General features: G+C 46.5%; 1 protein-coding gene across 1 annotated transcript; it reads right to left on the bottom strand.

Annotated features, from left to right (window-relative positions):
• Window positions 1-1,510: 1,510 nt before the first annotated feature.
• LOC102379545 (keratin, type II cytoskeletal 3-like) lies at window positions 1,511-9,966 on the bottom strand. Its single transcript, XM_025213388.1, has 10 exons — window positions 9,630-9,966; window positions 9,247-9,572; window positions 7,787-8,001; window positions 6,508-6,568; window positions 6,124-6,219; window positions 5,721-5,885; window positions 4,976-5,101; window positions 4,349-4,569; window positions 2,654-2,685; window positions 1,511-2,095 (listed from the first exon to the last, which is right to left on the bottom strand). Exons 1-10 carry the CDS (start codon window positions 9,964-9,966, stop codon window positions 1,713-1,715), a joined length of 1,962 nt encoding a protein of 653 aa, XP_025069173.1. The 3' UTR covers window positions 1,511-1,712.
• Window positions 9,967-13,346: the final 3,380 nt, after the last annotated feature.

Consider the following 13,346-nt stretch of genomic DNA (forward strand, 5'->3'; position numbering starts at 1 on the left):
AACATCCAGACAAAATGCTAGTGAACTCTCTGTCTTGCAGATGTTTTCTGGTGTTTCGACTTTCAATACAGATTCACAAGTACAACAAAAATTCAAAAATAGAAGAAATTCCCCATCAAAAGAAATTTCAATTTGCACTACAGCCATGTAGGGATGTCTTTGGAAATTTGCCACAGAAGAATCCAGGACAGATTCTTAGGCCTTGAAGAAACTACAGTGATTTTCATAGGCTGATGTCCTGCATAATGCAAGCTATGAAACTTTCCTGTTCCTACAGTTTGACTTACAGGACACCCTTTAGAAAGTTTAGATTTATAGACTCCAAAGGAAGAAGAATCAATCTTCTTTGTTTCCTTGATAAATTCTTCCACTGCTTCATTGACTTCCTGTGCTATGAAGGTAATGTTCCCAATCATTATTCCATTATGCCAGAATGTGAGTGAGACACCCCCCCTCCACCCCCCGCCCCCTGATTTCAGTGGGTATGATTTACACCAGGGCAAAACTAAGATTAAGAGGAACCAAACCCAGTTGTTCTTTCAGGGAATTCAAGCTGCATTTTCTCTTATAAGATCAACCCTTCTCTTCTTAACTATCAACCAAAACACGGAACCAAATCCTCATTTGGGATAAGTCCATGACCTTCAGTTATATACCACTTATATGCAGCTGAGGATACTCCAGCCAACAACTATATTATATTCCTCTGCTCCAACCACAGAACAGCTATCGGTTTACCTTTAGGATCATTTCAAAGGCATGCTGAACTTGGCACAATGAGGACGCCCAGACATAGTTTGATTTGTCTGCTGTTTATTGAGAATAGTCCTACCCAGAGAAAACGGAACATACCAAGAGGAGAACAGTTAGGTAGATGCTCACAATACAGCATATACCACATCACATCACACAAACTTTAACCAAAACCATTTTGGTCTTTAAACACAATAAAAAGCCATGCACACATCAGATGGAATTGGAGGAATCCTCATGAATGACAGGAGAGAAGGGGAATTGATAACTACTTGTTTTGGGGAATACTGGCTAGAGTACACCTGGAGCTATCCAAATACTCCATCTGTCTAATTGTTCCAGATAGCAGATGTACTGAGCTCTCTAGACACCAGCAGGGAACTTTCCTCTTCCTCAATTCTGACTGGGCTGAACTGTTACTTCAACATGGGAAAGCATGGCCTACTGCTGTTTGTAAAGCAAGAAAATGCAGGACGTGCGATGCAGTAAACTAGAGCACCCAAGGAAATGTGGCCATTGAAGAAGACTCAGGAAAGAGAAGGGAAGAAGAAGTTTTATACACATTGCCACAGGGCAGTCACAACAGCTCAACAGATACAGCACAATGAGAGAGGCAGAGCGCTCCTCCCTTCATCCACCCTCTGCTAACTGCTAGCCTCCAGGGATGCGTTTCCTGACACAGCTCCCTAATTTTTCAATATTGCTTAGGTCTGAACAAGACTTTGGACCTTGTTGAAATCCCAGGCCCATGGTGGCGGTGTCCAAGAAGCTGGTGTCTTCTCACACGGCTCCCCCTAGGAACACGGGCAGTTGGCAGAAGAGGGTCTATGGAGGGCACTAAATGGCAAGGGGCACAGTTTGTTTCTTTTCTGGATGCCAGGATTAGATGGAGAGGAGCTATGCTGCAGCCAGGAGAGCAGAAGAGATATTTCCTGCCCTGGGAAGAAGGACTCCCAGGCTTAGCACCTTCCCCCTGAAGATTTGATGGTCGTGGTCGTGTTGCTTCTCCTGACAGATGAGGATCCACCTCCAATGCTGCCTCCACCAGAGCTGAAGCCTCTTCCGCTTCCAGAGGAGTAACCACCGCTGATCATGCCACCTCCGCTGACACAGCTGCCTCCGTACCCACCTCCTCCCATGCCTCCTCCTCCGATTCCACCTCCTCCAATGCCACCTCCAATTCCACATCCTCCTCCATATCCGCTTCCACCTCCGAATCCACTTCCACCTCCGAATCCACTTCCGCCTCCAAATCCACTTCCACCTCCGAATCCACTTCCGCCTCCGAATCCACCGCCGCTTCCTCCATGGCCTCCAGTAATGGTGGTCCTGCCCACCACCGCTGCAAGGGAAGCACAGGTTGGTCACCACTCAGAAGTCTAAGAACAAAGGTGCGGGGACTTGAATGCCTAGCAATACATAATGGCCATTACAGAAGAGATTTCTCTGAAACATGCTGGAATGAAGATAATCAATGGGATGCTATAATACCAGGACAAAAGTTATAGAGGACTGACAGAGTAGGTCATACAGGTGGGGAAGGGCATTCTGCATCAAAGACTGCATCGAATCCAATAGGGCAGATTTTTCAGCTGATAAGGAAGGTACCATAGGATCATTGTGAATAGGAGTCCCAGCTTTCAAAATTAAAAAATATGTCTTGGACCCCCAGACCAAGCCCCATCAGCGAGTTTGTGATACTAACGGAGTTGAGAATGGCTGTGACAGCAGAAAGCACAGCAATAACAGGAGACTGAATCAGAACTTCCTAGACCTTGTATGCTGGAGGCAGCAAGTAAGAGAGGAACAGTGGGAACACCCTACTCAGGTAGGCATTTAGCAACCACAGGAGCCCAGCTCCAGCAATAACCCACAATAAAGCAAAGAGGCAAGTACTTACAGACATTCACATTGGACATATCTTGACTCAGCCTGTGCGGGGGGAAAAAACAGAGGTCAGTCACCCAGCAAAAATAAGTCCTGCTGTCACTGAGACCCACCCAGCTGTGAACTTCACCTTGGTAGTGCATTGCAGTTCCCTGAGCACACTTTTATATCCAACTTTTATTAACTCCATTCAACTTTGAACTATTTCAGACAAAGAGAGTCTGGGCACATGAGCATTTACTGAACATTAACCACAATTAATGTGCAGTACAGGTGTTTGCTTACATGTGCACACCCATACGGTGCAGTAAATATGGTGACTTACACCGATTTGAGTGTATACTGGATACCTTCATCGTGCAAGTATCAAACTTGAGTCCCAAGTCAGTCCATACACAGCGTTAATGTGCTTTAACGCCTGCATGTGTAGACGCCAATGTATTTCAGCTTACTGCGCAGTAATGTACTGTGCAGTAAATTTAAGCCCGCGTAAATGCATGTGTAAATACGCCCTCTAATTCATATTTCTACAAAGGTCCTTCCAGTGTTGCGGTGTTGCCATTAAGGTCAATGGCAGCTAGGAGTCTCTTAATATGCGCAAATCCAGGATTATCCCTTTAAACAGAGTATAAACCCTCTAGATATGCTCACTGTGTTCTTTAAATTAGAAACTGCTAAACTTAAAATGTGTATTTTCACATCTTTTGTATTACAAACCTTTACCAAGTGCAGTAATATAGGTAGCTCCACTGCCATCATAAGAAGGGCAAAAAGTACACGGTTGCACATATCATGTGATACAGATTGAGATAAAAACAGGCCATCTCATTGAAATATTTCTTTTACCTCCGTTCATCTCTTCTCCAAATACGCAAACAAATAAAGCAAAGGCCATTTTTCAATGACCAGCACTTCACCATTTAACACAGGGCAGTGAACTGTAGAGTGAGGAATTCTTTTAGAGAGAGAGCTGGGAAGCAGCAGAAAAAGCAGTTCAGCCCAAGGGTTTCCATCTCAACCTCATCTAATATAATATCCTAGAGAAATGTCACAAAGACACAAGAGCACCATTCATGCGGGCCTTTCTTCCAGTACAACCTGTTCAATGCCCCCCTGAAACTCCAAAACAGCTCCCAGCACAATCCTGAACACAAAAACAATGTACGACTGATACCGAGCAGCACTTGCCATAGACACTGCAGCAAGTCTGGACGGTTTTGAGGGTATTATTAGCAGCTCCAGTGTTCTCACAGGGTTTACTGCATGGACTGATAGGGGCATCACTAGCTACTGAGCATGGGACTTAGGGGCACAGCCCCAGGATCAGAACTTCTTAGACCTTAAATGCTGGAGGCTGCAAGTGAGAGAGGAGGAGGGGAAAAAAACCCTAGTCAGACCCAGTCCACTCTCCCTTTCAGCATCCGCTCTCTGCCACTGGGCAAGATGGACCATTTACTGGACAACACAGACCCCAGTCTGACTCAGTAAATAGCAGCTCCCACGTTCTTGTGTCTGCTTCAAACTTGCACTCATTACACCTGTCCCCTCCACAGTGCAGTCTAAAGGGCAATGGGCCCTATGTTCAAGTGGGATCCGTCAACTCATCACTCCTTGAAGCTCTGGAAATACAACTGTTCTGCACCAGCTGAGAATCCTGCCTGTGTAAGGACATCCCACCTCGCACAGATCACCTGGGTATGGCACTCACCTGCCCTCCTCCCCTTCCAGCAGCTTCCTGTACATGGCAATCTCTATATCCAGGGCAATCTTGATGTTCAACAGCTCCTGGTATTCCTTCAGCAAGCGAGCCAGCTCCTCCTTGTCCTTCTGCAGGGCAGCCTCCAGCTCTTGCAGCTTGGACCTAGCATCCTTGAGGGCCATCTCACCCCGGTCCTCAGCCTCCGCAATGGCTGCCTGCAGCTGCTGATGCTGAAAGAGGAGAAGGGAGACATCTCAGTTTTCCTGCGGGGCCTACCCTCTGTCATAAGAGTTATGAAGGGTGGAACTTCGGGCAGAGAAAGAGTCTTACTCCACATGATCTTTGGAAATCAAATTCTGAAAAACTTTCCGCCCAATGTGGACCTGTTCTAACACACACTTATGGAAATCTCAGCTTTCCATCAAGTGTCTGTATTGACCGGTCCCCATCAAAACAGGACAACAAGGTGCCCAAGCTGTTCAGAGCTCACCCAATGCAAGGCACTCCTTACCAGGACCGTGGCCTGGAGGCTCCTGGCACCAGCCAGATCTCGACTGCCACTGCAGGTAGTCCCTGGGAATGCTATTGCTGGGCCCAGCCCCACTGCGGTGTGGATGAAGAGCCCACGGCCCTTACCTGCTTCTTCACGTTCTCAATCTCCGATCGCAGCCTCTGGATACACCTGGTCAGCTCTTGGATCTCTTGCTTGGTGTTACGCAGGTTGTCTCCGTGTCGTCCCGCCGTGTTCTGCAGCTCTTCATACTGAGTGTCACACACAGAACAACCTTTCAGCACAGCACCCGGAGCCCTGCAAACAACTTCTTCCTGGCTAGGTAGTCGGTGTGTTGTGGCTACAGGCAATAGTGCTCACCGATATTGTCCAATGACTGGGTAGGTGCTGAGCTTGAAGGTATATATGGGTTTATAGGCTGTGGGACACATACTGCTCTCAGTTATACCAGTGTAAATGGAGACAAGTCTCAGTTACTCCAGTGTACACCCACTGGTTTCCCAAGGGTTACCCCATGTTGGAACTGGCAGTGCCGGGATCAATTCCTAGATCTGTTATGGACATCCCTAGAGCATTCATAAATGGAGTTTGCTCAGGTACTGGGAGCCAGGAAAAACCACATGGATTGTTTATGGTTGAAAGAAGTCCACGCATGTGCATGAATGTCTCATATCCGTATCTCTTGGGCCTCTGCAGAATTCCTGCAGAAGCATGCACACCTGTGAGGGCAGCGGGACTTCCTATGTGGACATCTCACCATAAGCTAAAGGGAAAGTTTCCTTGCCTATGTCTTTGTAAAATAGCAGCATCTATCAGTCAGGAGCAAGCAATGCTTAGCCTCTCCACTTTGTTCGATAATGTATTACTCACCCTGCTCTGGTACCACTCCTCAGCTTCAGCTCTGCTGCTCCGAGCAATGTCTTCATATTGACGCCTGACTTCATCAATGATGCTGTCCATATCTAGGTGCCTGGTGTTATCCATAGACACCACCACAGACAAGTCGCGACTTATCGTGTGCATCTGAGACAGCTCCTGCAAAGCATCAAAGCACAGGTCAGCTCTGCCGAGTGTTTCATGCCTGCTATTGCTCTGCTGTACTTAATTCCCACTGTTTTGAACTAGACCAGAAATATCCTGTTGTAGATTCAAGTGTTTCAGAGGACAGATCACAACAGTTTCTTTTTCACGTTTGTATCACAATAGCTCTGGTGAGAGCTGGTCATGATTCAGCTCTATTGCCAGCTGCCCAAGAGAAGGGGGAGCTCCTTACCTCCTCAAACACGTGTCTCAGGAAGTCAATTTCATCCATCAGGGCTTGCACCTTTGCTTCCAACTGTACTTTATTCATGTAGGCATTATCCACGTCCTGAAAGAAAGATCGAAGGGACAGTCTCCTTGGAGCAGCCCTGAGCACAGCAGAGAGAGCCGCAGCCTGTGTTATCTGGAGAGAAACCTTGCTTCCAAGTCATTAAACCGTGTTCTTATGGCGAGAGCCTTCAGTGCTAGACACTGCAAGTGCTTCAGCGGGAGACAGGTGGACATTATGTTGCTGTCTAATTGGGTTTCCCAGTCACAGAGGACCCACAACTCCCAAACTCGGGTGTTTTTAGGTGTGTCCTGTCCCCTGCATCCTTTCTTTAGCTGCATCACTCACCTTCTTCAGCACCACAAACTCATTCTCGGCAGTCGCGCGCCTGTTGATTTCTTCTTCGTACCTGTTCAAGGTAAAGAGAGACAAGTTGGCTTGTCTGACTTTTACTGAGTAAGAAACCAACAAACTGATTCTCACAAACACACATTTGTACACGCACACAGACAGAGAGAGCATATTATGGGTGCAAGTCCAGTGCAATGTCAGGGGCCAACATCTAACTCCAAACTACAGGTCAGTATTTCGCTCATGTCTAATTTTACATCCTTGAGCTCCATGCCTTGCTCCACCAGAGCTTCACCTCTGTATGTTCATCCTGTATTTGATTTGAGGCCTCTAGATCAAACTAGGTTATGCATATTTCATCACGGGGGCACAGAAGGGAATTGGCGAGTATTTACTCACCAAGGCGCCCCTGGGGGTTACAAGAAATAATGGCCACAAGCTAGCAGAGAGCAGATTTAGATTGGACATTAGGAAGAACTTCTTCACAGTTCGAGTGGCCAAGGTCTGGAACGGGCTCCCAAGGGAGGTGGTGCTCTCCCCTACCCTGGGGGTCTTCAAGAGGAGGTTAGATGAGTATCTAGCTGGGGTCATCTAGACCCACCCCTCTTTCCTGCCTATGCAGGGGGTCGGACTCGATGATCTATTGAGGTCCCTTCTGACCCTAACATCTATGAATCTATTAATCTATTATAGGGAAAAATTAGTAGCCCATTTCCCATGAGCACCAAGGTGCCTCTTCTCTCAGGGTATCTCTGTGCCCACACATACAAACACATGCACACCTTTGGATGAGAAAGAGGTGTCCAAATCTCTTGGGCCACACTGGGATCTTCAACCAATACTTGCTATTAATAAGTTGAAGAAGAATAGCCAGAAAAGCTGAGCCTTTGAATCTGTACATAGCTTTGAATTGTTTCCTCTATTACTCTTGACATATAACTTTATTTTGTAATCTTCCACAAGCCAAGTATAATGTGAACAACCTAGGTGTCTGAGTGGGATTTATATATATTTCACACATTTGGTATGAGGGTTTTTTTTGTAAACAGGTCTTGAATATTAGAGTGAAAATTCACTGATCAACCATCATTGACTTCCCATGGCAGAAGAGTAGTCATTTGTTTTTTCTGTATGTGGAAACCTCCCTCCCTTCAGGGACATTTCCAACATCTTAGGCTATAACTGCTAACAAAGAGTTGATACTTGGGAAAGAACATCCTGAAAGAACAAGCAGATTGGAGCTGGAGTGTCTGCAAATGGTTTCTTTTCCACTTACTTTTTCTTGTACTCTTCAACATGGGGTTGCATGTTCTGCAGGTCTGACTCCAGCTGTTCTCTCTGATGAAGGATAGAGTCCAGCTGCCTCTTCAAGTTTTGGATATAACTTTCAAAGAGGCTGCTGAGGTCCTTCCTTGGACCACTATGTCCTTGCTGTTGGAGGAGCTCCCACTTTGTGGACAGAACCTTGTTTTGTTGCTCCAAAAACCGGACCTGAAACACAACGGGCAATGAGATCAGCCATTTTCCATCCAGTCCGGAAGAACATAAACAGTCAAGCAAGGATCCTGTTGAATCAGAAAAGCAAGGTAGTTTCAAAATAACTTTAGAGCTTCATAGTTATGTGAAGACATTAAGGACATTCAAGGGTGAGTCCAAAGAGGATGGAGCTGGGCTGTTCTCAGTGGTGACAGATGCCAGAACAAGGAGCAATGGGCTCAAGTTGAAGCAAGGGAAGTTTAGGTTAGATATTAGGAAAAACTTTCTCGCTAGGAGGGTAGGAAAACACTGGAACAGGTTGCCCAGAGAGGTGGTGGCATCTTCATCCTTGGAGGTTTGTAAGATCCAGGTAGACAAAGCTTTGGCTGAAATGATCTAGTTGGGGCTGGTCCTGCTTTGAGCAGGGGGTTAGACTAGTAGTGACTGCCTAAATCCTCTTCCAACCCTCATTTTCTATGATTTTATGACTCTATGACGTTGAACTATGAAAGTCTGGGAATTAAATAAGCAAACTGTGAAAAATGTCAACTTGCTTTTCTAAGAAATCTCTCCTCCCCATACTTTTAAATCGCCAGCACCACAGTCAGAAAGGTTTGCAAATTCTGCAGTTATTAAATTTCAGAATTTGGTGGTGGACACATATTTGCAAGAATATCTCCCCTCCCTCCCCACCCCCCACCTTCCCTTGTGTCCTCTTTCCCCCCATTCTGTACTCTATTCCAGGATTTGGAGTGGGACACACGTGCAAAACTATTTCCTGCCTCTTTTCCCCATTCTGAACTCTCTCAAACATTTGGGGGTCACTCAAACAAAGTTCACCACCCAGGGAAAACTTGCAACTGCAGATCTGGCACTAGTGGGAAAGAGGCAGGCAAGGTTGCATGAGCTGAATATCTCACCCTACTGAGAGCTTACTGGACATCCCGTGGTTCTGCTTGGGAGGAGAGATATGCAGGAGGCAGACTGGCTAAGGGAGATTGACAGTGACATGATGGCTTCAACCTAACCCACTAGTGCATTCGTCAGCTAAAGCAGAAGCATAGCTTGGGCGTGGATGAAGTATTCAACAAAGAGAGTCTGTGGATGAGGTATTCAATCAAGTCCCTGACCAGAGATTAACAGAAGAACCACTCTCATTCTGCCTTTCCTACCAACACAGACCTGGAAAGGCCAAGTCTTGTACACACAGGCAAAACAACTCAAAGCGCCCATCCTGCAAGCACTGCCCCATCTCCTCACCTTGTCAATGAAGGTGGCAAACTGGTTGTTGAGGGTCTTGATCTGCTCTTTCTCATTTTGTTTCACCTGCTGGATCTGGGGGTCAATCTCCACTTGGACTGGCTTCAGGAGACTGGGATCGACCTGAACTGGTTGGATGCCTCTTGGGAACCCAGGGTCACCTCTCCCAGGTCCACCAAAGCCACCACCTCCAATGCCACCGCCAAAACCACCCATAGGTCCACCACCAATCACTGGTCCCATGCCAGGTCCACCACCAATCATTGGTCCCATGCCAGGTCCACCACTGAAGCCACCTCCACCAAAGCAGCCACCACCCATGCCACCTCCCATGCCACCTCCCATGCCTCCTCCCATTCCTCCTCCCATGCCACCTCCCATGCCTCCTCCAATTCCTCCTCCCATTCCACCTCCCATGCCTCCTAGTCCTCCTCCAATGCAACCCATTCCTCCTCCATAGCCACCACCTCCTCCTCCAATCATCCCACCACTAAAGCCACCTCCTCGGCAGCCAAATCCTCCACCATAAGACCCAGAGGAAATTCTTCCGCCTCCGCCATAGCTCCTGCTGCTGAATCCACCACACTGTCCGCCACCTCCATGCGAACTGTAGCTGCTCCTGACTCTGTTTCCCCCTCCACCGCCACCAGCCATGACAGAGGATGAGCTATAGCCGCTTCTGCTGCCTCCGATGCTTTTAGTACGTAACTGCAGAGCCATGTCTGATCCTCTCAAGGCAAGAGACAAATGGAGAGAAGAAGGGTCACTGGAGTTGTGCTGCAAGTAGTTGAGTGCAGGGAGGATGCAGGAAGGTCCCTCTGACTCTGGGGCTAGAGATGGTCCCTTTTATCTGCTCCAGAAGCTGGGCTGGGTTTGCCTGGGTGTTGAGGAGGATGCCAGATTACTGTCTTCCTACGCTTGGTGTGGGTGTATAATGCAATACCTGCCCAATGGTAGCTTGCAGTGACTAAGAAGGATTGCAAGCTTTGACAATGACTGGGAGGGGATTTCTCCCAATAAAGCACTTAATCTCTTTTTTCTCCTCTCTCAGCTCCTTACCATGTGGTTATCTGGACCTGGATCTAGACCTCCCACCGCAAAGCCCCATGGCAGCCTGACACTTTGGTGAATGCCAAGTTATAGCATGGCTTTCACCACTCCCAATACATGCCTCTGATTACACCCTAAATCTGCTTTCTTCACTAAAAATTGCCTTTGGCTTTTGAGAACCAGTTTCCCAATCTAGACCAGAAACTTAACCAATTGCATTTCAAAGAGGCTCTGCATTTTCTAGGTATAGATAGCTTCACCTGGAACGAGGCATTGGACCTTTCCAAAATCACCTGCTTCTCTGAACTCTTTTCACCAATGAACTGAATTCCTTTCCAGGAGGGACCCTGCACTCTGGGAATGTGGACTATCGGGTGTCATGAACAGCAGGGACAACCGCATGGAGGAGGAGTGGCATGGACAACATGGAGAGCAAGTCCCCTTGGTTCTGATGACAGAAGCAAACCAATGGTGCAGAGAAGAGTCACTAGAAACAGTACTCTCATGAGATGGTGGTGGGTGTGGAAAAACAGATAGGAGATAGATATTAAAACAAAGTTGAGCAGAGAAGGGTGGGAGTTTTGGGCTGGCTCACTGTGGGATGTTATATTAAAAGTATTGCTGGATAGAAGGTAAAGGTTGTAGCTGTGTTGGTCTAAGGACAGGCAGACAAGGTTCTTTAGGTAAATCTGATATCTTTTATTACAGCAACTAAAATAGTTGAAATAATTCTTCTTTGCATGTGTTCAGGAACATACAACCTTCATCAGGCTGTGTTTTCATTGGTCTGTGCTCTTCCTGGATGGAATAGAAAAGAAGCCAGAGGCCAATATTCATGCAAGAAAGCCAGTTAGTGAAAATGCAAATTGAGGCAGTCAATGGATGAGAGACGGATGTTGTGGGGCTTGGGAGGGAAGCCGACTGTAGTCCTGGTGATAAGGATACAACTGATAAAGAGTAGAGAGGTTACCTGGGGTGTCAGATGTTAGGCAGGTTATAATATGTCATAAATCCCATTTCTATATTTAGTCCATGATTTTTTGTATCCAAAAAGTTGATGAAGTGAAGTTCATAGGTTCATCTGTGAAAGATATTTTGTACTTTCCCTTTGAGGATTAGAACTGAGAGATTTTTCACAAGAAAACCATGTTCTCCCCAATCTTTCCGTTTTAACACTCAAGGGGAATTCACAAAACACCTTTTATATACAAGCCTACAAACTTCATGTCATCACCCTACCAAATACAAAAAATCATGGACTAAATATAGACATTGGATTTATGACACATTGTAACCTGCCTAACATCTGACAGCCCAGGTAACCCCTCTACTATTTACCACCTCTATTCTTATCACCAGGTCTTCATTGCTCTTCCCCCCTCCCACCACCGTCTCTCACCCATTGACTGCCTCAATATGCATTTTCACCAGCTGGCTTTATCCTGTGCATACTGGTCTCTAACTTCTTTTCTATTCCATCCAGGAAGAGCACAGACCAACTTCAGACACTTCCTCAGCCTGACAAAGGGTGTTTATACCTGAAACCCTGCAAAGAATTTTTCCAAATATTTTAGTTAGTCTAATAAAAAATATTAGATTAACCCAAAGAACCTTGTCTTCATGAATAGAAGACTTTTTAAAGTTTTCTCAAGACCCAATTAATGACTATGGAGGGGCAGCCTGTTTTAGCATGTCTCACAAGGTGTATGGAGTGATGACAGGAAAGTAAGTAGACAGCTAGCCAAAGAGATGTTTAGATCTTTTCTTTACCAACCCCCTGGTTTCAGTGCTATCTAACTAATAGACATTATGGACAGTTGCTGAATGCCACAAAATAGCTAGCCTGCTCATGAGACAGAAATCTGAATCCTTGCTGATCTGATCTTTGCTGAACATGCAAACTTCACTTTATCTAGTTGACTATGATTTCCTAAATCCATCGTGTGGATGTATTGCATAAATGTTGCATAACTTGATCAATGACTATTTTTCCCCAGTGTTCAACCAACTGCAATAAAATTGCATGGGGTAGAGTAGGAAATTTCAGAGCCTAGAAGCCAGACATTTGCAGGTCTTTAAGACCCTAGAGATGCAAAGGTCTCCTAGTGATGCTTTCAAAAGCCCCTAATGGATGTTGGCACCTCTAAAAACTGCATGGGGCACCTATCTGCATCTTCAGGAGCTTAAGTACTTTTAAAAATGTGACTCAGGAACCCAATTTCAGTCTTGACCTAGGTGCTGGGAAGTCCTGTTGGGTTTCTGACACTCAGTGACATTCAAGATCAAAACCATATGTCCCTCTCAGCTGGCCCAGCCTATATAAACAGCACACTCACATCCATACCTCAGTTAAAGCCTTACATTAATGCCATCTCCAGTGTGCTCCTCCTTCCAGGAGCACAGCTCTTCAAGGAATAAGTCTTGGCTATCCTTCCGTAGAATCAGAGAAAAAATGCTTGGAGGGACTTCAGGAGGTCACATCTAGTCCAAGCCCCTACTCAAAGCAGGACCAGCCCCAACTACATCATCCCAGCCAGGGCTTTGAGTACCCAGGCCTTTAAAAACCTCCATGGATGGAGATTCCACAACCTCTTTGGGTAACCTGTTCCAGTGCTTTACTACCCTCCTAGGGAGAAGGTTACATTTAACCTCAACTTCCCTTGCTGCAGCTTGAGCCCATTGCTTCTTGTTCTGTCATCTGCCACCACTGAGACCAGCCCAGCTCCATCCTCTCTGGACCCACCCTGCAGGTAGTTGAGGGCTGCTATTAAATCCCCCCATCAGTCTTCTCATCTCCAAAGTAAGCCCAGTTCCCTCAGCCTCTCCTCACAAGTCAGGTGCACCCAGCTCATGAACCATTTTCATTGCCATCGGCTGGGCTCTCTCCAATCTGTCCACATCCTTTCTGTAGCGGGGGGCTCAAAACTGGACATATGATTGCAGATGTGGCCTCGCCAGTGCCGAATAGGTGGGAAGAATCACTTCCCTCTATGTGCTGGCAACGCTCCTAGTAAGGCAGCCGAGGAGGCCATTAGCCTTCTTTGCAATTT

This window comes from Alligator sinensis, unplaced genomic scaffold (genome assembly GCF_000455745.1).
Source record: "Alligator sinensis unplaced genomic scaffold, ASM45574v1 scaffold551_1, whole genome shotgun sequence".
In the NCBI taxonomy this organism is placed as follows: Eukaryota; Metazoa; Chordata; order Crocodylia; family Alligatoridae; genus Alligator; species Alligator sinensis.

What these genes read in the sequence shown, in the direction of transcription:
- LOC102379545 (XM_025213388.1), bottom strand. Translation starts at nt 9,966, where the DNA reads ATGGCTCTGCAGTTACGTACTAAAAGCATCGGAGGCAGCAGAAGCGGC. An exon ending in AGTTTGTGGTGCTGAAGAAG is followed by an intron (nt 6,220 to 6,507) that starts GTGAGTGATGCA and finishes TCTTTCTTTCAG; the next exon opens with GACGTGGATAATGCCTACAT. An exon ending in AGGAGTGGTACCAGAGCAGG is followed by an intron (nt 5,102 to 5,720) that starts GTGAGTAATACA and finishes TGTGACACTCAG; the next exon opens with TATGAAGAGCTGCAGAACAC.